Source organism: Haliaeetus albicilla, chromosome 5, assembly GCF_947461875.1.
Source record: "Haliaeetus albicilla chromosome 5, bHalAlb1.1, whole genome shotgun sequence".
Classification (NCBI taxonomy): domain Eukaryota; kingdom Metazoa; phylum Chordata; class Aves; order Accipitriformes; family Accipitridae; genus Haliaeetus; species Haliaeetus albicilla.
Window position 1 is genome coordinate 18,038,265 of NC_091487.1, and position 24,155 is coordinate 18,062,419.

General features: G+C 41.0%; 1 protein-coding gene across 2 annotated transcripts in view; it reads left to right on the top strand.

Moving 5' to 3' along the window:
• The window catches only part of ITPK1 (inositol-tetrakisphosphate 1-kinase), a 158,644-nt gene that overhangs the window by 80,270 nt on the left and 54,219 nt on the right, over positions 1-24,155 (top strand). For both annotated transcript variants that reach the window (XM_069783587.1, XM_069783588.1), the window contains exon 5: positions 11,827-11,944. In XM_069783587.1, the coding sequence (XP_069639688.1) occupies positions 11,827-11,944 (118 nt within the window). The remainder of the gene's footprint in view (positions 1-11,826; positions 11,945-24,155) is intronic.

Below are 24,155 nucleotides of genomic sequence, written 5' to 3' on the forward strand. Positions count from 1 at the left end.
CAGCTGCTGCACTGCGAGAAGGCTGTAGAGGTAAAATGACCTGCTAAAGCTAAATTCCTTACCCTGATAGACTCCCTAAAGTAATCATAATATGATAACTTGACATTATTCTGTGTAACTTTATTACCATTTAAATAACTTAATCCATTATTTTTGTACAGGTTAAATATTGAAACTTTGTTTTTAAAGTTATTTAAATTAGTAAATCTCAGTGAAAATATGGTTTTTATCTAATGAGTTTGTGGGATAGATTCTGAGAGTGGTGAGAGAGCAGCAGTATATATGGATATATGATCCATATATAATTATGGATAAATATCCATTTATTCTTTTGTTGAGGGACTAGCTTTTTGTACCTTTTTTTGATAGCACTTAGAAAATAATAATATCACCTGAATAGAAATGCAGTGGCCTAAAAATGACTACAGAAACATCACCTTATGAAAAAAAGAAAACCCAATCAAAACTGCAATTACAAACCAAAAATCCAACTTCCTCCATCCAATGTCTCTCCTAAAATTCTCAAATTCTACAGAGCTATGTAAGTTAAAAGTATCACTGATCTTACAAGATTTATTTTCTTTCAAATGATAATATCAAATACAGCAATATTTTTTAACCACAGACTATCTGAAGTGAAATTACTGATTTAAACTTTTAGTAATGGTATATAGTTAGTTTGCATATAACAGTTAATACAGCATAAAAATAAGAACTGTATGTGGGGATATTGTTCCCATTTTCTAAGCTTTTGTCAGGAAGAAGGTGTATTATATAATACAGTTTGGCTTTTTTTCAGAAATTAAGGTATAATTCAGTTTCAGCATAGAATTGTCTACTGCAGAGATCTCAAATTTCCACATTTTTTTTCAAAGTGTACACGATGGTAGGGGTGGGAACAGGAGACTGTAGGCAAAAGCTTTGCAAAATTTGAAGAAATTGTACATTTCTGTCAGGCTTATTGAATCTTGCATAATGGCATTGATTTTACCACCTGGACTTTTTGGTAATGCTATTTATGCTTTCTCTAATACTTCAGTTCTACCAGTTTCTCACCTGGTGCTATTTTTTCACCCTACAGGCTAAGTCCAACCTGCATGCTTAGGGCTGTTTTCACGCTCGTCAAGAGCTGACTGCAGTTAGAGGAGTGCTCTCCTGCAGCATGTTAGGCTGTAAGCCTGAATTTGACGTGGAACCTGAAGGGCTCTTTGGTTTAAGTGTAAATTTCAATAGCTGTTTGTTCTCAAACTTCTTGAGCCCCCAACTATAAGGGGATTGAGATTCGGGGGGAGCTGTGCAGGTGGGAAGGAGTCTGTTGACTGTTGTGAAGGCGTCAGCCAAACTAATGACAAAACCAGGTATGCTCCCAGGAGGCTTATGGCCTCTGTATGGCAGTCTGTGCTCCCGGTGAAAGTTTCTGGACATACATCAGAAAAGGCTGCAGACCCCTGATGTACAGGGATGCTCTTATTGGGACAATACCATAACCTTCACTAGTGCTGGCAAATCTCACTTGAGCTGCCTCATCTCAGAGCAGCTGAGAAATAGTTGTATTCAAATCCTGTGTACCGTGGTACGTGGTGCTGGGACCTCTCCAGTTCTATGCCTGTTGGCAGGTGCCACCTATTAGTGGATGTGCCTCCTTGTCATTCCTGTATGGCTCACTTGTGAGGTTGTGCCCCTGATTAAAGTTTAGAGGCAGTGCAACGTGCTCCTGTTTCACTGCAATTGCTGTTTTCCAAAATGTGATTGTCAGTGTCCTACAGTGACTTTACTGAAACATTCCCATGTCTCACAGGCTGGTTAACTCCCCCTTTGTTAAAACTGTGGAGCAACTTGTTGCAAACAGTTTTAAATCATAGCCTTAATAAAAGCTAAATAACCAAACTCACTTTGCCCTAAAAATCCCACTTTATCTATTTGAATATAGCCTTGTGTGCAAGTTCAACATTCAGCCTTGCCTCTCCTCTCCATCCCATTAGAAATAGTAAATCAAGAGTGTCACCATATTCAAGGTGATTCCCTGTTAAAGGAAGCTGCATAATAGCATCCCCGTGCTGTGTTGTTTCTTAGGACTGTGCTGCAGCTCTTGCTATCTTTGTTAATCTTGGAAATCACAGAGCTTTCTTTTTAGTGGCCACTGTACGGAACCAGTAAGAAACCTTCCCTTAAGATTTGGGGCAAACAAATCTTACTGCTCTCTGTTTTCTGACCCAGCTCTTCTCTCCCATACTGCCCAATCCATCTGTGTTAACATCACCTCCCCTGCCTCCTGTGCCTGAGTATTTTGTTGGCAGTGTGGCCTTAATCTCATACAGCATGTACAGTAATGGCTGAGCTGTTGGGTCATTGATTTGGACTGTGGATATGCTTCTTGTGATATGCTAACTAATGAGGATAGGTGAGAACAGTCGTTGATCCCAGGGAGTCATGGAGAGTACTGACACAGGTATTTGATACAGCATGTCAAATTCTTCCTGTAGGATTTGCATAGCGATAAATTGATTTAAATACCTGCACAGCACAAGAGCAATCAGTTACCTTAGATATTTTTGCAGACCTGTCTGCTGCCTTCTAAGAATAACAGAGAACAAAAGGGGAAACAAGTTGGGCTGGAACAGGTTTGGGTTACAGTAGAGTGAAACAGAAATAACTGTAATCCAGAGACTAGATAATAGGGTTGAAATTCAGTCTTCTGTCTGTTACCATTGCTGCTATTGCTGTAGAACACGTACATCTTTTTGTGCCTCAGCTTACCACCACCCTTTCATAACTTGGTCTCTATTTCTTAATAATGGACTTCATAATTTTCCTGTAAATATCAGTATTCAGGCAAAAATAATACTGTGGGTTTTGTGAAGCTAATTTGCAGTAGGCTGATGGGAAGTTTAAACATTTTTTTTATTTTGATAATACTGGAAATTTGTATTTTGTGTCAAGTGTTGTAGAAAGCAAAGGTATTGTTCAAACACATGGGGCATATGCTGCATGTAACTCAGCACCCTTTAATTGTCGGTAGGTCTGTTAATCAATAAGCAAGTGTATCAACAGAAAACCTCTCTTTACAGTAATGCATGCTCCATATATATTTTTCCAGAGCTCAAGTAGCAGAGACAGATGGAGGCGAGGATAAGTTTCTGAGCAAGTTAGATGGAGAAGAAATAGTTCCCTGTCTCCTGACTTGGTTGGTAAATACAGTTGAACTTGTTCAACTCAGTGTGAACTGTGTAAGAAGGAAATAAATTTGGTGAAAAGCACCCTATGGATACAGAGCATTGTCTTATACCAGTGTCATCTTTGCAGAGGATGGTGGTGAATTCCACTTGTGCTTTGAGGACTCCTACATTTTCATCTTCATTTCACGTCCCTGGTGGTGGTGGTTTTAGTCTTTTTTTGAACACTCTGCCTAGTTCCAGTACAGCATTGCTGTGTTCAGAATGGCAAGCTTCAGCCAGGCATATTCTAGAAAGGCTGTTGCACGTCTGTGCTAAGAAACTTGCTTAATTCTTCTTGCAAAATGCTTGCATCCAGCTGGCTGGTGCCTTCAAGGCCTTCATTTTTAGGAATATTAAATTTAACCACAAATGAAAATAACAAAAAAGCCAAGAATGTTAGAGGAGAACTTGATGTTCTTTCTTCTCTCCCTGTCATTAGTTCTTGGTTGTACAGTAAACACTGTATTATCTAATATATCTATTCTTTCTGAGGATGCCATCTTCCTGCAAAGAAGTGCAATGTAATGCCTAAAGAATTAGAAGGGGATCCTGGAATGTGGGTTCAGACAGACACTTTTCCACAGTTTCATTATGTGATCTAGACCATCCCATTTGTGTACCTAAGTTTTTGTTTTGCAAGCTGTAAATTAAAGGAAATGGTATTAACTCAATTTTGAGATTAATATGAGAAGCCCTTTAGGTCAACTCAGAATGGCTGTCATAAGGACTTGAGGTTTTGTTTGTTTCTGTTTGGAGCTCTGGTATGAATTTGTAGTAGCTATGATGACATCTGATTTACAGACCATGTTACAATAGTCACACTGATGTCTTGATGATCTGTCTTTACAGATAGAGCATTCTTTAGCATAGCCCAGTGGATGACTTGTCCACAATCATGTAGTGGAACTAGAATGTAGGTTTCCGTTACAGGACTACACATACTTCTGACTGTGGGTATGGAATTATAATCTTTCAGTATCTTCAAAACTCATTAATTGGAAAAAATCCTCTGCCGGTGCCTTCCAAACAGGGAGAGGATCTTTTTTTCTAGTGAATGAGATACAGGGCAGGGAGCCCTGTGAGCAGCTTCTGAATGATACCCTCTCCCCAATAAACCAAGGCCTTGGGCTTCTCATTCTGCACATGCAACTGAGTTGTGCCACATCGCTGGCATGCAGGAAACTTTCATTGTAGTAAAACATGTACCCAGAAACCAGCAGAGCAGAGGAGAGGTCTGTCAGCATTGAATTACATGCCAAAGTGTGTTTAAAGAGTATACTCTCATGTAATTTTGTATACAGGGTAGAAGCTGGCAGGAAATTGCTGCCTGTCTCCATCTGTCCTGTATTATTTTTAAGATACTGAAAACTATTAGAAATGAAGAGAAGTATATTCCCTAGAAAAAATAAATTGTAAGAATCCATTTGTATAAAGTGTATGGGGGGGTGGTGTTTTGGGTTTTTTTAAACTAAAATCAATGAGCAACTTAGAAAATGTAAAGTGACCACCATGCAAGAGAGGTACTTATGTGTGTGTGATGTTGCATAAGCACTGTGGTATTTCTGGCACCTGCACACAAGTGGAAATAGCGTGGTTCTCTTATTGTTCATTAAATTGACCAGAAAGTTCTGATGATCTTAACCAGACCAAAAAGTGCAAAATTCATGATGCTAATTTTCCTGCTATTGAATATAAATGTAACAGCAAGACGATACCTGGCACCAGTCTTACTGTTGGTTCCCTAAAGCAGACTTCTGGGAAGCAGAGAGCAAAGGATCCTTGACCACAGGAGGAAGAACGATCTGCCAGGCTACATTTATGACCCTTCTAAGAATAACTTTTTTTCAGAGCTGTATTGTAGAAGCCTTGACCATCTCATCTGCAAGAGCTGAGAAGGAAACTGGCTTCACATTTACTTGAGTCTGTGTGCCTGCTCTCCTCTGGAGTCTGTGATGAGCTGTTGTATGGTCTGGTGGAGAGTGCTAATAAACTAGGAAGCCTCTTGGCATGCCCTTTTTGTCTTTCTGTTTAATGACTGTTCTCAATTGCCTTGTAAAAAATAATTGTTACAGGAGACTCTGAAAATGGCAAGGAGGAGTTGCCTTTTGCCAGAGGGCTTTTTAGCTGTAGAAGACCTTTAGGGCTGAGCTTTCTGAGGTCTTCATGCTAGTTGGATGTGGTCTGGATGGTAGTTTCTCAGGAGAGTATTGGTGGGTGCAAGCTGTTCTCCACTACACTGAAGGTCAGTGATGAGTGCCTAGTGATCTCATCCAAAGCTGAAATGAAGGCTGCCTGCAGCACCTAGTGTAGTGCATGAAGTGCAAAGTAGAGAAATCTTTCAATTTGCTTCGTAGGACACTTAGACCCTTATTTTGGGGATGATGACTTTTTGTAGAGATGATGATTAATCTCTTTTCCTACCCACTGTAACACTGGACTGACCTGACTGAACATAGTTTATTGTTGTCTAGTAAAAAATTGTTACAGTCCTTGGTGGTTCCTTCTTGACTAGCGGAACATGGAGAGGAGTCAGGTGGGAAGAGGCATAGTCCCCAGGGGTCCCTTTCACTTGCTGGTGCTCCAGTTCCTGTCTTGGTAAAAAAAAGAACCAAACTACCCCAGTTCCTGCCTTCTAGACAAAGTTTATGACTTTGAAAAGTGAGTATGTTTTGGCTTCTGTAAGACATTGGGGAATCGTTGTTATGCTCTAATTAGAGCAAAATACTCTCTGAGCAGCTGCCTGTCATAGCTGTAAAGGGCCTGAGTAGCTTCATTCATTGCAGCTTCATACTAATCTGTTCCATTCAAAATGATGGCTCAAGTGATTGAAAATCAATAGGGTTATTAATTTGCCTTTCAGAGGTTTTTCTTAACAGGTTCTCTTTGCATTAGCCTTCTTAAAAAGATAGAGCAGAAGCAGATTTTATGCCTAGGCTTCTGCTATCAGGTTCATGAAAATTTAAAGTGTTTCCTCCCCCGCCCCAACTGTTGACTGTCTCTGAAGTTGTCCAGGAAGGGCTCTTCTATTCTTGATTCATAAGCTTCCTTAGAAGGGTTTGGGACTGGAAGGAAGGAAAATTAGGGCAATATTTTGGAAGGGAAGGAGTTAGGGGATTGGTCTTGCTTGGAAGGGGAGAAGTGCGTTTTTCTTGCTGCATTGATTGATTTCTTCAGAAGTCTTAGCTGCAAGAAGGTGATGTGAGTATGTACTCATGGACATTATGCCAGTGGATTTTTAATGCTGCCTTTTTTTTTTTAAGATACTAGCCCTGGGTTTCAGCCTTGTACTCTGAAAATAGTTACACTTTTCAAATTTCTTTTCATGTGCTCTGCTGAGAAAAGGCAAGTGAAAAATCCAAGGAAACTATCAAAGCTTGGTAATTTTTTTCTTATTGGGGAGATAGGGTGAGACACAAAGTTGAAATGGTCTATGTACCTCAATTCACAGGCCAATACCTGTGTTTTTCCCATCTGAAAAATAATTCTGTCTTAGAAGAGCCTCATAAGCAGGCAAAATTAACTAAAAATTTGTCATTCAAGTGCTAACTGGTAGGATCGCTTCCTGTGGGTAGGCATTTGCAAGATGAAGCAGTGGTGGACTTTTGAAGGCAAAACAGGGAAGCTGAGTACTTGGAAAGTTGCTTTGAGATGTACAGTGAATAGAAATGTAACAGAGAAGATCTGTCCCCACTTCCTCTTGCTGCCCCCCTCATCCCTCCCAGCCACTGCAGGAATCTCTTTTAGATTTAGAGACAAACAATTCTGAGATGAGTGTTTGTTCAAGATCCAACTTGCCTACACCTTTCCTTTTGGAAGGAGGTGTCCGTGAAAAGAGACCTTTGCAGCCCAAGACAACAGAAAGGAACTTTTAAGTCTGAATCAAATGCAAACTCTTTAGACAAGCTTGTGTCTATCTTTACATCTGTTTTCCCATGGAAAATGTCAGTCTGTTTTTAGAAGTGGTCAACTTCATGTTTCTGTACATGGGAAAGCACAAACCCAAATGCTGGTATTGTTTCGTTTGCTAACTTTTTTTTTAATATGGAGCTTTTGTTTAATATTAAACAAAAGATTATAGCAGTTTTATTACTTAGTAATAAAATCAAGTCAAAGAGTCAGTGAGTCTCTTTTATCATCTAATGACCTAATATTTGCAATAGATACGGTATCAACTTTCTGTTAAAATATAAAAAGTAAAAATCATTAGCTACCTTTTTGGGTAAAATGGCAAACAACTCTATGCTCATCTATGCATAGGCTTCTCAAGAAAAGTTTGTTTGTTTGGGTTTGTTTTTTTTTTTTTTTTTTTTAGATCTCTGGGTTATATCCAGAGGTATTTAATAGGGAACATGAACTACTTGGTTTCTCTTTGATTTCAAGTTTCATTGCTGGCCTTCTGCCAGTAACAGGGCTGGTGTACAGAGCATGACTGAATGCCAAGCCTGGAATACAAACAAAGGAGGATCTGCTAAAAGTCCTTGTTTCTTCTTGTTTGCTTTTATTATGACAAAGATTAGAAAGAGGAAAACATAGATGTTGTCTGGGTCAAGCTGAACTGCAGCCCAAGGACAGAACCCTTTCAAAATATTGTTGGGAAGCCTAAATGTCCTCTAGATTGTTGCCTGGGTTGTTGGAGTCTGCTCTTGAATACCAGTCTTTGGTAAATCCACCAAAGGAGAGTGCAGAGTTGTTTTGTTGAAATGACCAGAGATTTGAACATTCAAAGTTGAGAGGTTGTGCTGTACTGAAAGCTATCTCTTGGCTTCAGTGTTTCTCTTTTCCTTCTGCCACTGCTCCATTTTCAAGTTCATATCTATAGTAGTTCATCTGCTATCAAAATGCTTAGACAAAATCTTCATATTCACCCAGAACTGTATTTCTGGTAGTGGAGCCGTTCTGTGCCATGGGAAGAGTGCTGCTACTTAGGCTACATCAGGAGTTTTTCAATCTGTTAGGTGATCTTCACAGTTAAATATTCAGTAAAACATGATGCCTGAGTGTGCAGCAGTTCTTCGTAAAGAATCAAAGTCTATGAAAGGTTTCACATCGGCTACCATAATTGTTCCTGTGAAGCTGACAGAATTGATTTTTCTTATTGTAATTTCCTGTTGCGGGGAATTGGTGTTAAGGTTTGGATTTTTAAATTTGTTTATTTTAAGTTGTTTTCTGTGCACAGATATTGGAACTCTTTCTTTTGCATGTGCTGGTGACATACTGGTGGGAGACAGGCAAGGTGTTGGTAAGGTACATGCCCAAGGGGAGGCTGGATGATTTGCTTTGGGGATCCTGGTGCAGCTTGATGATTCTGTTTTTGAATGCAGAGTTAATGCTTTGCAATGGAAATCCAAGCAACACACAATACCATGAGAAGAGATGCACAGTTATAAGGACTTAAGTGCATTTCGATGCTTCTGTCCCCTAAAAAGCTTCAGCAGTTAACTGCTATCTGTGTTCAAATGGAGATGCCCTATACAAATACATTGACGTTGTTCTGCATTGACAGACTCCTTTGCATCAAAGGGGAGGCTGTTTCTGGGTTCAGTTAAAATGAGAGATCTGTAGCTTGTCCCCAGGTTAGCTCTAGGAGACACTTACTTCAGGTCCCAGTCCTTTCCTTTACTCAGATGATGCTGATCTTCACTGCCCTGCTGACAGTCTCTGAGTTTTGCCATTCCTGTGCCCTTTTGGCTGTCTGAGTACCTAAGCCCGTAAATGGAGAAGAGCTGGAGAATAGTACCTGAAATAAGTTTGATGCTGAGAAACCTCCTTGTTTTATAAGGAAAGCTTGTGTGTGTGTGTGTGTGAGAGTGAGTGAGTGCAGTTCTCGACATGAGTAGTTGAAGTCCTCCAGACTTTAAATGGCTTCTGGAAAATAGTCCTGACCTCCTGCATCTTCATCAGTTATTTCATGTTTGCCTTACAGAGCTTTTTGGAGGCTCCTTAATGCACTGGAAAGTTAGCTAAGATGCTCACTTCTGTTGTCACATTGCCTGCTGTAGAATGACCTTGGGATCATGCCTTCATTCTTGTTAAACGTCATTGTGCTGTGTCAAGCTTACTGCCTGGATGATCTTTTAATGCATTATAATTATAAATAAAGCACTGTGAAGTTCCTTACAGAAAGCATAAAAAACCAAGTCTCCCTCTGGAAATACTTAGAGTAACATAAGCCAAAATAACAAGTGCAACACACCTAACCCAGGGAAGTGAGGATAGTTCTCAGTGCCGAGGTGAGCATTAGGAAGATTTGGGAAGGTGCAGAAGGAGCTAGGAGAGGGAAAAATCATTCCCTCCTTGGAGGGAAGGGGATGGAGGCCACAGGCAGGATGAATGTATGTGTGAGGGGAAGGATTAGTACATACAGGAGCAGGGGCTAGGCCAGGATGGAAGTATGGGGAGCTTGAATTCAGAGACTGGTTGAGGTGGAGGGGTGGTCACCACAGTGTGAAAGGAAGAGCCAGTTCTTGCATCAGAAACACCGCAGGATGTTTGCTGTCACATCTCTGCTGAGGTCACGTGTTGGAGCTGTGTCTTGTTCAGTTTGGTTACCAAGTGTACTTACCCGCTGCCCCACCAGGGTATTGGCTGTCTGTAATGTGCTCATCCTCTCGGTGTGCTCATGAAGACGCATGCTGTGGTAGCTCCCTATCTTTTAAGCTGAGGCATAGAGGGGCTAAAAGAGCTTCCTGTTATGCTTTAGATACGTTGAGATCCTAGAGTACAATTTCATGATCAGCAAGTTTAAGCTAATGCCCTAATCATCCTAGCTCTACAAGGTGTCTTTTAGCTGCTGCATGAAAGGGTACGTCTGCATTGACATGTGGGTGTTTAACACATTAGGTGACAAGTTACTCTATCTCTTAGAGAAAAGATTTTTAAAATTTTTTTTTATTTGAAAGCTGACTGCTCTGCTTGAGACTCTGGAAGTACTGGGGGCAGGAGGCTCATGAAAACTGTTCTCTGTATGTTCTGGGTATTAATGACTTGAAGTGAACCCAGCTTCTGCTCCAGTGAGCCGAAGAGGCTTTTTATCTAGGCTACACTGCAAGGGTGAGACAACAGCTGGATCTGACAGTCTTGATGGCTGACTGTGCAAAAGGCTCTGTCCCTTATTTTTCCCAAGTGGGAGTAAGGTTGAGCATATCTTTAGGGAATTCACTCTTTATATTCTGCAGGGATTATTAAATGTCAGATGCATGTATTGCCCCTGAAGGGTGCCTCATGCCCTCTGAAGGAAAGCTACTTGTGTCCTGTGGGTGATGCAGGGGGTTCTTTAAACCCCAATGTTGGATCCTCTTAGCCTGAGAAGAATAATCCCCTTTTAGCAAGCCATCAGCTCAGACTATGTAGTCAGCAGAAAGCAACAGTTTGCCAGTCCTAGGAGGAGTTGGATGGAGGAAGTCTGCTTCCCCAGTCAGCGTTTGGAGCAAAATCACTTGCTGGAAACAGATGATGCCATTCTTTTCTCTCCAGCTCATTTAGCAAAGTGCATCTCCTGAGGCCACCTCATCATGCTCCTAAGTATCTTTTGGAGTATGTTTAGTTCTCTAAAGTAACCAACTTAAGGGAAGTAGGACTTCATGGAAGTCCATTACTTGTAGAAGCATTTACCATGCATTTGCATGAATGGATTTAAAGAAATGAGTGGAAATGTAAAGATGGCTTTGGGAATTTGAGTAAAACAAAGGCAGATGCTAACTTTGGAAATGTTTGTCTGATTTTGGATAGGGTAAGATGGATGCTTGTTTGTCCCACTGACTTTATGGGGCCAGGTTGGGGCAATGATAAAGGAACACCACTTCTGTTCTGAGAAACAGAAGGAAGTTTTGTTGGGCTTGGAAGGGCAATACCTGGCAGCTGAGTCTGTGTTCATGGCCAAGATGCAGTAGTGCAGTCATGACCTCAGGGAATGGAGAATTGAGTTCCCAAGATGAAGATGCACGAGAGCACTAACTTTGCTCTGTTACTGTAGTCAGGAGAGGAGAGTATGCACTTAGAGAAGTAGCAAGATAGGGCTTTCAAAACTCACTGAAGACACAGTGAAGCAGCAATCTCTTCAGCTCTGCCAAAAAAAATTCCAGCCCTTATCATCCAGCTCTTAACACTGTTTTCAGCCCAGCTAGAGGACAGCAATAATAACATTAAAGAACCCAGATGTAGTTCTGAGCTTAGTTCAGACAGTTGTGATGTTCACGCGCAGTGATTCAATGCAAGGCTGACCCCAAGATAGCAGTGTGTCATCTTTCTTCTCCTAATTGCTTTTCTCAGCCCTGCTCACAGCTGTTACTGTGGCATTTTGCCACTGGCTCCCTTCTGAGTTGATGTGGTTGCAGCACAGGTTTTACTGCTGATGGTGAGTCCACAGAAGAAATTTGCCATCCTAAAACAGCTAGCTGTCATGTTTGTGTTTGTTTCAAATGTCAGTGTCTAGACTGTCTGGTGACTTCCTGCATTGCCAATGTGCATTCGCCTCCCCTTGAAGAGAAGCTGGACATTGAGGTTTTTAACGTTGTCTATTCTCTTCCCCTTCTCATTAGTTTTCCATACTCTTCAGCTAATCTAATGCCTTTTTTCTTTTTTTTTCTTTTTTTCCTATGTGTTTGTTTTGCAGGAGTATATTGATGCTCATCCAGAAACCATTATCCTGGACCCCCTTCCAGCTATTCGTACACTTCTGGACCGATCTAAGTCTTATGAGCTAATTCGGCAAATAGAGGCATACATGCAAGGTAGGCCAATACCTGCTCTCCCTGAAGGCTTTTATTGTGACTAGAGAAGGAAGCAGCTGGCTTCTAGAGGCTGGATGTGAGGTTTTTGAAGTAGTGGTTTTGGGCCCTTTGCGTTCTATCTCTCCATGGGAGTGCAAACACTGAAGCATTCCTGTGTCAAGGGATTGCCCTCTGGAATCCCGTGCTCTTCTTTTTCCATGTACACAAAGGAGGTCAGCATCTGGTTAAAAATACGATGTGGATTTAATGGGGAGCATATTTACTACAGTGAGCACTCCCAGAAATCTTCTGGAAAATATTGTCTTTTTGTGCGTGCTGGTGAATTGAAATGACTGTACAAACTTAGCAGCTTGTCATAAGAATCCTGAGGCCTGGATTCAGGGGAGATTTATGGAAGAAGAAAAATCAGTTTTGGAAAGGACTGAAAGAAATTAAATTGTAAATAGAGCTGAGGTCTTTGAGAAGCACTGGAAGCCTGTTGCACAAGTTAATTGCTAGGAGGAACATAAATGCACTTCTGGTGTTGGCTAGTTACCTGACATAGGCTGTTGCCTTTAATTGGCATCGTTTGAGTTACATTCCCATGTTTAGAAGTCATGCCTTTTCAACCTGAATAATTCTGGTATCTTATCATTTTAACCATTGTAACTGTTGGGTTAAATTAGTCTTTCATTCCCTTTCTACTTCTGTTACTGTCATATTCTTGAAACATTTATTGGCTTTTGAGTTTAAATCTAGAGTAGCTCTTGAAGTAACTGTTTCATATGTTAGATGACTATACTCAGGGGAAATTGCGTTGCTGAACTATGTTCACTATTGCAATTACCATTGTGATTGTATTATCACTATCTTGATAGACAGATAAGCAGCTCATCAATTTGTATTTTCATAGTTGTGGATTTATAGACATACTGTTTGCATCTGACCTGCCCAGCCCCATTGGCAGTGTCTTTATGTAAAAATAAGACTAATAATTTGCAGCATTCTCCCTTGTCTTTTGCAATGTCTTTAGGAGAAAATGCTCAAATAGTTTAAAAGGATTTTGTTTTGGGGTGTTTATTGCTGTTTGTGAGTGGGAGAGGTGCTGAGGGAAACCTGTGCTCTGAGGTAGTGGTTGGGATTTTGTTCTAGCAGCAGAGAGATTCAGTAGGTGTTTTTTTTTTCTTAAATTGCCATCAGTATTATTATTGTTATCTCTATGAGAACAATATGTTTGGGAGAGCATCCAGTTTTTGCAAGTAGTTTGTCTTGGGTGTATTTTGGCCTCCTCTGGTCAAACTGATGAGAAAAAGGAATAAATGCTTAAGGAGGAAAAAGAAGAAAGTATGTTTATATTCAGTTAAAACTGACACTTTGAAGAGAAGCTGTTAATAAAGTTGAGGAATGAGGTAAAGAAAAGCTTCACCTGTTCTCCTGTCCCTGTGTGTCCCCCTGTGCCACCCCATCTCATCTTATTTCTGTCTTATCATCAGAAATACTGTGACAGAGACCTTGAACCAACTTTGTATTTAGCAGGGGGAGATCTCAGGAGAGCTGAGTAATTGGCTAACTTCTCATTCTGGCCCAAGTAGATCAGCCTTTGTATTCCTGCACATAATGATCTGCAGTGAGAAGAAAGTTACACCTCTCTAGACAGCATTGTGTGGTTTTTTCCCCTCCTTGTTTTTACGTGCTAAATTGTTTTCTACTTTGCAGCTGTCATGTCACACCCCAGGGCCATGAGCACTTAGAAAATACAAACAAGAAGTAATACATCTGTGAATGGCATGAGGTCTTAGGAGCCACATCTTTTTTCTTTATTTTTTTTTTCCCTGGAATTTCAAAATGGAAGTCACTACCAAGAAAATAATATCCTGGTCTTTAGCTGTAACTAGAGAGCCCAGTTTATCACAGGATACAAAATTGATGTGATGGGTTAAGTTCAGTGCAAGGGATTATCTTTTCCAAGGGAATGCCATAAACTCTGGAGGGTTGAGTATGTGTGTAAGGAGAAATCTGCTGCTGTTTAAAGTCTTTTGAAAAAGAAAATTCAGTGTTTGTTTACAGACTAGTTTTGGATTTAGGTGATTGTTACCTCTCTTTGAATTATGTTTTAAAGTAACTATAAATGAAGTATAGTCTTTATTTATGATCTTCAGTTTACACTTCATTTCAACCCTGTAGACCTTACCAGAACTGTATAACTGAAGATTTGCACCAGTTGGGTTAAAGGGAGGATGATCCATGCTCTGCTGACTCCAGTTTGTACGGTGCTGAATCCTCCTCCCTCGTGTGTTGCCTGCACCTTTTAAAATGCCAGATGTTGCCAAGGTGACTGCATTCTGCAGCAGTAGGGCCCCATGTTCTTCAAACAGCTTGATTTTAAATGTAATTATTTTTCACACACCCAAGTTAATGCCTTGCCTGTCCGTTTGACAGTGAATTCTCCATGCTTCCTGAAAAAGGGAATCCCTATTTGAAGTTTCTAAAACTGGGCATCTGGACATCATTAGGCTTTCTGAAAGTCCTGTAGCTTGCTCTGAGTCAAGTGTCTGAGTGATGAGTACTTTGATCCAGCCTCCTGAGAATGGATTGGAAAGATGCTTTGTGGCACACTCCTTGTCTCTGCTACCAGTCTGTGGCCACTAAAGGGATTGAGGTGGAGGAGAACTAGTAACTAGGGCAAGAGTCATACGTGTAGTCTGAGGGAAAGCACAGGGTTGAACCTGGACTTTCCATGTCCTAGACTGATGCTGTAACCACTCAGTCCTTGTGGAAACACAAGGTTCATAGATTTGCAGATTCATTGAGGTTGGAAGAGACCTCTTGAGATCATATAGTCCAACTCCCTGCTCAAAGCAGGATCATCTAGAGCAGGTTCCCCAGGTCCATGTCCAGTTGGGTTTTGTATATCTCCACGGATGGAGACTGCATGACCTCTCTGGGCAACCTGCTCCAGGATTCACCTTGAACCATGTGTACTAGCATGCAGCTAGCAGTTGCTGAGGTGACTTGCAGAGATTGTTTTCTTCAGTATAGATAGTGTTACCTCCATAGGAAGGAAGTGGGACTGTTTTCTGGGGGGAAAAAAAAAAGTTTTAAGAGATATTTTAGCATTGATTTTAATGGATTCTTTTTTGGAAGCAATAGTCTGGTCAGGGCTGTGACTTCCTCTTTTTCCTGTTCTCTGTTATTTTGAGTGCAAGTTCTAAAAGAGCTAGTAATTCTGAAACCTTCACTTCTGAGTCTTTTTATAAAGATTTGAAAAGATTAAAGGTTGCATTCCCACCTTGTGTCCTACATAGCTGGCAGGTGTATCTTGAAATAAATCACTGAAATAGAGATTTTTTTTTTTTTTTTTTTTTTGAGATAGCAGTTGAGTTCTCTCGGCAGCTGTATTGCTTTGTTTACTTATCTGTGAAGAACTGCTTCTGATATAAAAGTGCTCTAGATCAGCTTCTGTAATGTTTGGTGAAAGATTAGGAGCATTATTTAACAGAAATTTCATTTTTAGCAAGGTATTGTATGGTTGGAGCTGTGTCAGCCTTTTTTAAACCTTAACCTCATGAAAAATAACTAAATTCTCTGGTGCCATGTTGCAAAGCTGTGATCCTACAGACTCCGAATTCAAGATCTTGACTTTTTAAATTATGCTTAAGATGGTAATGGATAATCACTGTGATTAGGCACTAACTAACCTTTTTACATTACATTTTTAGTTTTAAGATTAAAAGCTTTTAAAATTCCTTATTCCTTACAAGTAATAATCTAAACTGAAGGAATTAAACCAAAACTGAGATAAACATGCTACTCACTCAGTCTTCTACCTAGTTAGTGATCCTATCAGCTACTCGGCTTCCTTTGCTGTCTCCAGCAACTTAACAGGTTTCCTCAATAATGCTTGAACTTCAGATATTGCAGACCCTGGAGTTAATTTCTTTAACCACTTCCATGCGGCTTTTTTCCATGATTTTAAAATCTTATTGTTCTTAGTTTCTTAAATTTAACTCCAAGTCTAAAATTTCTACAGCAACTAGTCTTCAGGGGTTCCCCTAGAAGAGAGAACTCCTGTATGAGCCAAGCTGCAACTCCTGAATTTCTCTCTCTCTCCTAACAGTCTTTTTTGAAGTACCGGAACTATTCCCTCGGGACACTCTTAACAGTATAAAAACCTTTAGCTGTGATATTTTAATCCCAGCATGTAATCAAAGTTATTTATGTTTGATTGTTTACTATTATATGAGATCCTGTTGCTGCTGTGTGCTCTCGGTTCTGATTTTGGGGGATATTACAGAATAGATCATGGCATCCTTCTCTTTTCCCTGGATTTCTTTTTATCAGATTGTCTGTTTTAAAAATACTCCTTGAACAGCTGTATGTATCTTTTGTGACTAGGAGAGAGGCTCAGCATGATGTAATGGGTAAGGCACTTGATTTGGGGCTCAGGGTTTTCTGCTTCGTGCTGGTTCTGACTTGCTGCGTGACTTTGGGCACAGCATGTCACCCCTGTGTCTCTTTCTTCTCTTGACACTCATCTGCCTGTCTATTTCCTTTAGATGTCATATTTTTCTGGGCAGTAACCTCTTTTCCAGATATGCATGCACATACTCTGCTTGGCATCAGAGACTCACTATATCAATCTGTGTAGGTATTGTTTTAACAAAAATTGTACATCTGTTGTTGAGTAGAAAACTGGGTATTTACAATTCAATGCCAAAGTAGGTAGTGAGGTTTTATTTTTTTGGAAGTTAGGGAGCATGTACGTTGTTGGAGTGGTGCATACTCAGAACTTCTCAAAATCAGGCCACCCAGTTAAAAGTGCCTGAAAATAGTTGTATATACATAGCTCTAGGCATTCACCTTTTGAAACTGTGGCCTCTACTCTCAGTGGCATACTTTTCATAGCAGTTTTGGTCAGAGGGGAGGGAGAAGAATAGTCACAGAGGTCAACTTCAGGCACCTCTATCTGTATTTGAAGCTCCTATTAAAATGAAAAGAAAATCTGGTTTTAATTTAAAGGTTCTAAATCACGCACATGATACTCACTTGCTTATGTAGGGACGTATCAGTAAAGCATCCAAGTCAGAGGGCTGATGTTAGCTACTGCAAATAACCGTGCCTGGTTTTGGATGCAAAAGTCTCCCTTGTTGATTGTATGCTCTCTTTCCACCAAGAACGCACACAAACAGATGTCTCATTACCTCGCTCCAAGTGTGGTGCATGTTCACTCACTGCATTTTAATTTCTGTCTGAAAACTAGTGTACATGTGTGGAGGGAAGTAATTGGAATGGAACTGATATTCTCTGTGACTGGAAGGACTTCGTCCAAAGCACATCAGCACACAGCAGTGTTGCATGTGGCAGTGCTCTGTACCCTGGCTGTCAGCACTTGGTAGGTCTCAGCCCTGATCTGTCAAACTGGAAAGACTCTGGGACTTTTGACCCAGGGAGGTGTCACCTGACATCTTTCTCATAAAAGCTCATTCATGCATCTAGGAGGGGGTTGACAAAGGGACATGGACATGTTGGTGTTATGATAAACAAGCCCTGGCTTTGAAATTTACAGCAGACAGCTGCTTCGAAAGGACTAATCCTGTCCTGAGAGAGGTGGCAGGAAGAGAAAGCAGGAACCCCCAAAGGGAACGTGGAATCTCCTCTCTTGGACCATTGCTTGCTCTTGTTAAGGTAGTTTACAAAAGGATTTTCTAAGGTAAGAATGCTGAAAGTTAGCCATTTCATAAACAGAAAATACAAACAGACTCTCCTTTCCCTTCTGCTTCTCCTCCCTCTTCCCAGGTTTTTATTATTTTGAGCTGTCAGCTCTGTCCCAGCGTAGGTAGGAGGGACCAGATTGCTGGGGGCCCCCATGGAAATGATGGGCACAGTCCCTGTGTCCCCAACCAGGAGTGGCAGTCTGCTGGCCTGCTAAGATACATCAGCTTGCTATTGTTCAAGCTGACTCTGGAGTCCAATAGACACAAAGCCCAGAGAATAATATAGAAAATACTTTTATCGTTCTGTCTTGGTGTGCCAGCCAGAATTCCTTGAACCAACAAACAATCTTCATCTTTGATCCTAGTAGTCTTGATGGTCACTGAGCTTTCAAAAGAAGCCTGTCTATAAAGTTCAGGTGTTACTTTTGGGTGCACTTAGGTTTAATCTTTAAATCTTGTGTGCTTTTGTGGCCAGATATGGGGAATCTGCATCCCACTTTCAGTCTCCTTTGCTTATCCGAATCTAAAAAGAAACAAGGCTGGACCTTTGATTGATTTATTGCATACCAGAGTTGGTAACTTTCATTTTACACCTACATGCATCATTTCAAAGCATTTGTTTACTTGGTAAAGCTGAAGACATGGAGAAGTTTATAGTAATTTAAGCAAGAGCTTCTATGAAATTTGTGTTTGGGGCTTGGGTGGATCTGAAGAATGACCAAATCTGCTTTTATGGGGTAAAGATATAAGCCATGACTGCACTCCATTGTCATGGGGCATTCCTAAGACATCTCCAGTTTGGGTTTTAAGAACAGAACACGGATTAAGTCTTGAGGATTACTGCCTCTCTAGAATTAGGAAGGGAGGAGCAGGGATTCTTCTCATCATGAGGAAGTCTTCACTGAATAAACTGGATGGTTTAAATTCCAGCATGGTTGTGTTTCAAGTTATTCTGATCCTCTTGAACAAAAATTTCCTTGGCTGGTATCCAACAAGAGAATATACTTTTCCCAAGTGTCTGGGTGCTAGAAAAAGTAAGGAAGGGACAATGAAAGATAAATTGCTCACAATATCAATGTAAAACTTAGCTGGGAATACTTTTTGCAGCAAGTGGCTTTTTCTGTGATGTTTCTACTCATTGTCATAAGATCAGAGGTCAAGAAATAAATCTTGAAAAATAGGACCTTTCATCTGAATTGGAAACCAGGACTCGGCTAGTAGAACATTATTGCAGTTCTGGTGTGATGTGCTCATGTCACTTCTGCTGCTGAAGAAGCAGTTTATTTTAAGATCTGTTACAGTAGTCTAGCATGGACAAGAAAAGTAGCATCCCTCACATGTCCTCAGACAAGTATCTAGCCAACATGCGAGACCCATGGTTAGATTCTAATCTTTCCTCGTGAAGAGTCCAGCAGGACCTTAATGCTTTATCAGGGTAGCATGGGGTCAGCTGATGATAACAGTACCCGAGAGATCCATGAAGAGGATGCTTTCCTTTACCAGGGCCACTAATATCCAGTCTAAAAGCACTGTTGGCTCCTGTTTCTGCTTATCTGCTGGCTTTGTGCAACTGTTATAACATCTGAGTGTATTAGCAAAGAAATCATGAAAGCTTGAGTGCCTTTATGTTCCTTGATGTCAGTAGTTGGCTCTCATGAATTTTCCAAGTGGCTTTCTGAAGTCAGAGCGGAAGAGGCTACAAGTGCAAAGGTTGATGGGAAGGACTTGAGATGATCTGAGTTTCTTGTATAGTTTATAACAGAGTGGAACCAAACCTCTGTGGTTAGTTGCTTGATAGTCTTCCTGGACAAGGTCATTTACTTGTCATCGTCATTTGATACACTACACCACTAACATCTTGCTTTTCTTCCTGTTTGGGGTACTTCTCTTACAGTAGAGATTGGAAAGTGCTGGGTTTTTTGTTTTTTTCTGATGTGTAAACGCTGTATATGGGGTGGAAATAGAGAGATCCAAATGCATCCATGGGCTGGTATGTCTATATGGAGACAGTCAGCTCTTCTGGAGTGTCAGTAATCATGGTTCAGGTCACTATACTGCATTTGTGTAAAACAAACAAAACTGATTCTGCAGGATACAGCTTAGTTCCATGAAGATGGAAGGATGCTATGCTGAGAAGAAAGAGTGGTAGTGTTACAGGTATACGTTGCATCCTTTCATACACTGTTTGGTGGGCAAGGTGTATGTGGAGCATGTTTCAGAACTCGTGGCATTTGTAGGGAAATATGCAACTTGTTTAGTTTTGTACACTGAGAGTGAACCACTGCTTATTAAATTGGGCTAAAATAGCCTGACTAGTAGAAATTGCATGTCCCCCAAATGCCACTGTGTAGCCATGTTGCTCTGGTTGCCTTCAGGCCTTCTGGCCTGTTAGAGTTCTTTGAAGCTGTCAGCTAGAGATTGGATAACTGGACACAAGTCAGCACATTGAAATAACTTTAAAAAAAAAATAAAAAATAGCTGCTCAGAGGGCAGATGTTAAGTAAACCAAAGCAACAGAAAGTGTGAGGCAGAGACCAAGACACAGAGATAAATAAACTGCTTTCAATGTGGCAAGTCAAGCATCCCATACTAGTAGTGTTCCAGGACTTTTATTAATAACTCTGGAAAGGGCGGATGAACACAGGGTGGCAAATTTTTCAGATAAGTCCAAATTGTTTAGTTTTTCTCCAGGCAGTGGGAGACAGCAATATCAGATGGGTCTACCAAAAGTCAGTGAGGAGTCAGCATGATGATAGATCCAGTTTATTGCAGTCTCTTGGGCCCATAAAGAAATAATATGGACAGCTCATGCATTGTTAAATTCTGCATTGACTCACTGCTCAGGAAAGACCTCGGCGTCACAGTGGGTAGCTCATTGGAAACTTCTGCTCCCTCTGCCTCAGTAGTCAAAAGAGAACATGCCAACAGAACCAAACAAAAAGATTATGGTGGCCAAAAATAGCATTGAAGATGCTGAGCATACAATTATGGAAATAAAGCACTTGCTTTCCCCTGAAGACTGTTTTCAGTTCTGCTTTCCTGAATTCAAAAATATGCATTAGAAATGAAAGGAATCCTGGAGAAAAGGAGCATGGTCAGTGCCTAGAGGTGGCCACACAAGGGGTGAGTGAGATCAACTTGGGGCTAGCAGAGGTGGAACAAAACCTAAGCAAACAAAATATGAGTAAATGGAGAAACATTCCCCTTTTTCTCTTTCCGACCGTGTCAGAGTAGAGTTCCACTCAGTATCTGTGCAGTTGCCATAAAACATCAACTAAGATCTTAGCTGGACTGAAAAGGGTAGGAAACATTCACAGCTAGGTTTAAAAGGTTTACAAACCATCATGGTTGGGGGTATATGGTACTGACTGGTGGGTGTTAAAAAGAAACTCCATTTATGAACTCTGAACTCCGTAACTTGGGATATTTTGGGGGACAATATATATTCCCTTTCCTCTGATTTGAAATTCACTGTCAAGCAGCAGAAATGGAGATGACATGGTATCAGCTGAACTGTGGTCTCATTTGGTTTGATAATTCCTGTGTTCATTTCTCATCTCCCAGGAAGCAGGAATGGCTGAAACTGCAGTAATGATATAAAGCATTTTCTAGTTCTACATAACTTTTAAACCTGGTACGAGTAGTAATGTTTTGGCACTGTTACCGTCTTGTGAATAAAGTCTTGGAATTTTATAATAATTATTATGAGGACACTGCATGTTAAATGGGAACTTCATATAAAGCCTGATGTTATTCTTCCAGAAATATGGCTGGATGATGTGATTATGACTGGTTTTTTTTCTTTCTTTGACAGCTTTCTCTTCTGCTGTATTAAAGCCCATACAAGACCCTGTAGAGCAAGGCAAGGGCGTGTGCACAAGGGGACAGAACCATGGCACTGCAGGGCAGGCACTTGTAATACATGGCAGGGACATAATGGTACTGAACACCCTTGAAGAAGTTTGTCTGTTAGCTTTTGTTCTACTAGAGGATCAAGGAAGTCATCTTCCAGGTCATGCTGGTGCATTGTCTGAGACAGGGCGTTACTTAGCACACTGGGACTTTTCAACTTTTACAAATTTTTGTTTCATTTCCTCCCTTGCTGCCTGGCAAAATCATGAGGACGACTGACCAGTTGCAAAATTTATCTCCCATGTAAATATGAAAATGATTGAACCAATAGTGTTTCACAGGTCTCACCCTCCTGCCCACCCTAACAAGCTTGCTCCATGATCAGAATAGCTGCAGCTTTTCCCCCTTGCTGCAGCTCAGCTGCCAGCTTCTTTAGTGTCTGCTGGGCAAGGAGGGAAGTGAGCATTCAGCTGTTACTGAGCATGTTAACTTTAGATGCGGCATTGGGATTCCTACAGGAGTGGAGTGTTAATATTCCAGGTCCTTCTTAGTCAGCTTGAGGACACCGTGGGGGTGTTTCCTCTGTCTCTGAGTGCTAGTGAGCAGCCAGCAGTGAAATCTGTCCTGCAGAGACCAAAGCGTTAGTCTTTCAGACATCTACCCACCGTGCATCTACTGACAAAGGGTATATGAATATTCTGAATGAGGCTTCTCTTTTGACCAAGAGACAGTAAACATACTATGAGGGTGATGGAAGATGTTAACATTCAGGAAGAGCTTTGTCTTTTCTGATCTGTATTTTATTAATGTTTGAAGGTCCACTAAGATCTGGGTCATGTGGGAAAGTTCAACTTCACTGAAGCAATTTCTTCACTTAAAACAGCTTAATCTATCATACCAGCTTACTTGCTGGTGTGTTGACAAGAGGCCCATTGAGGTAAGTAGTCGGGACGCTGATTATGAGCCCCATCCTGTGCCAGGTCCTGGTTCATATGTAATACAGCTAATCCACATGCAGCATTGTGGGCAAGGCATAGGTTAATATGGCTCTGAGACTTTAGGGTCTGTAATGCCAGTGCAGTTTCATTTCAGCCAAATTTGCAGGGATACTTACGTTTCTCTAATAGGCTAGTTTGACTTGTATTACCTGATGTTTCTGAAGAAATGGAGTGCATAGAGCATCAGGGCCAGGAACCAGGCTTTTTTTTTATCTCTGTTGTTGAGATTCAGGGCCTTGACGACAGCCCTGCTTACTCTCTTGATCTCTAAAACGCCAGCCCAACTTCCCTGCTTCACTAGGGGAGCCTTTTGAGGGTTAGTCAGCACTTGGGAAGCCTGTGAGTGTGGTGTTTGAACACTAGGAGGAGGGTAAGTATGATAAGACTTTTGGTCACAAGGCTACTGTAGTGCTGGGACAAATTAATGGAGTAGTTATGAACCTCTTGTACTGGAGGTTTTAGGAACAGGTTAGATAGTTAAACATCTGCCAGTGTTGGTGCTAGGAGCATTTTATCTTGCTGGAATGCAATGGGACTGGGGTAGGTAACCTGGTAACCTTTCCAGACCAGTATTTTCTGATGTTGATTGTCCTCCAGAATAAAAAACATCAGCTACTGACAGCTTGAGCCAGGGAGCTTAACGAAGTCATGCTGAAATGTTAATAGATACCTGTCCTGTGCAGGGCCAGCACAGAGGGAGACCCGTAGCATATATGTTTACCTGTGCTGGCATAAGAGCTAAGCAGCCTGAGTAGTCTTGGGCTCCCACTGTGGCAAAGTCTCCATGGGTCAGTACAGCTAGACCTGGATATGTTTGGCTGTCCTCTCTTACAAAAAGCAGCATGTTTTAGCTGAACACAGTCACATTACTTCAGCTATATGACTTCTGGGCTGAAGCTGGCTTCATTCTGCTTTTTTTGGGATGCCGAGAGAGGAGCTGTCGTCTCGCTGCACCTGTTCATGTGGACATGGCACAGCAGGAGCAAGTATTTCTTCCCTCATGGAGAAATTTGTGGAATGAGTTTGTCACTTGCTTCACAAGGGTGAGGCAGTTGAGCGATGCATTCCTGAATCAGCAGGCTCCTCTTGCCTTGCGGCGTTAGGCAACCGCACATTAAATCTAAAGCTATAAATTGTGTAATTTGCGTAAGATATTAGGCAGAGAAGCACAATGGGACAGATGTTAATTGCTGATTTGGGAATCCTCACAAGCATTTGTTAGGAGATAAACTGCCGTTTCTTCAGTATTGGGCAATTAGTGTTGGGTTTCTAGAAGGAGAGAAGTGTATCACAGCAACTGATTTCTTCTGCTGTGTAATTTGTTGATGCTATTGTTGCTCTTGGGGACAGGTTTTTAGTTCCTATTTAGGAAAATATTTTAAAAAAACCTGCTAGTTTTGGCAGGAAGGCAGATGCAGTTCAGGAGGGGTGCTTCCACCAAGAAAGCTAGCCAGTTCAAATGCACTTTCCTTGTATTTTGCTGCAGGGAAATGAATTCTAGCATAAATTCTTCAGCATTCCATGGATCTGTTCTAGGTTGTTGTGCAGGTATGCCAGATTGCAAATGTGTTTGGTTTTGGTTGATTTTTGCAGTCTTTGCAACCTGGAGTCTGGTGTAAGTTTTGGGAATGAAATCTACACTGACATTTTATTGCAGTTATCATGAAT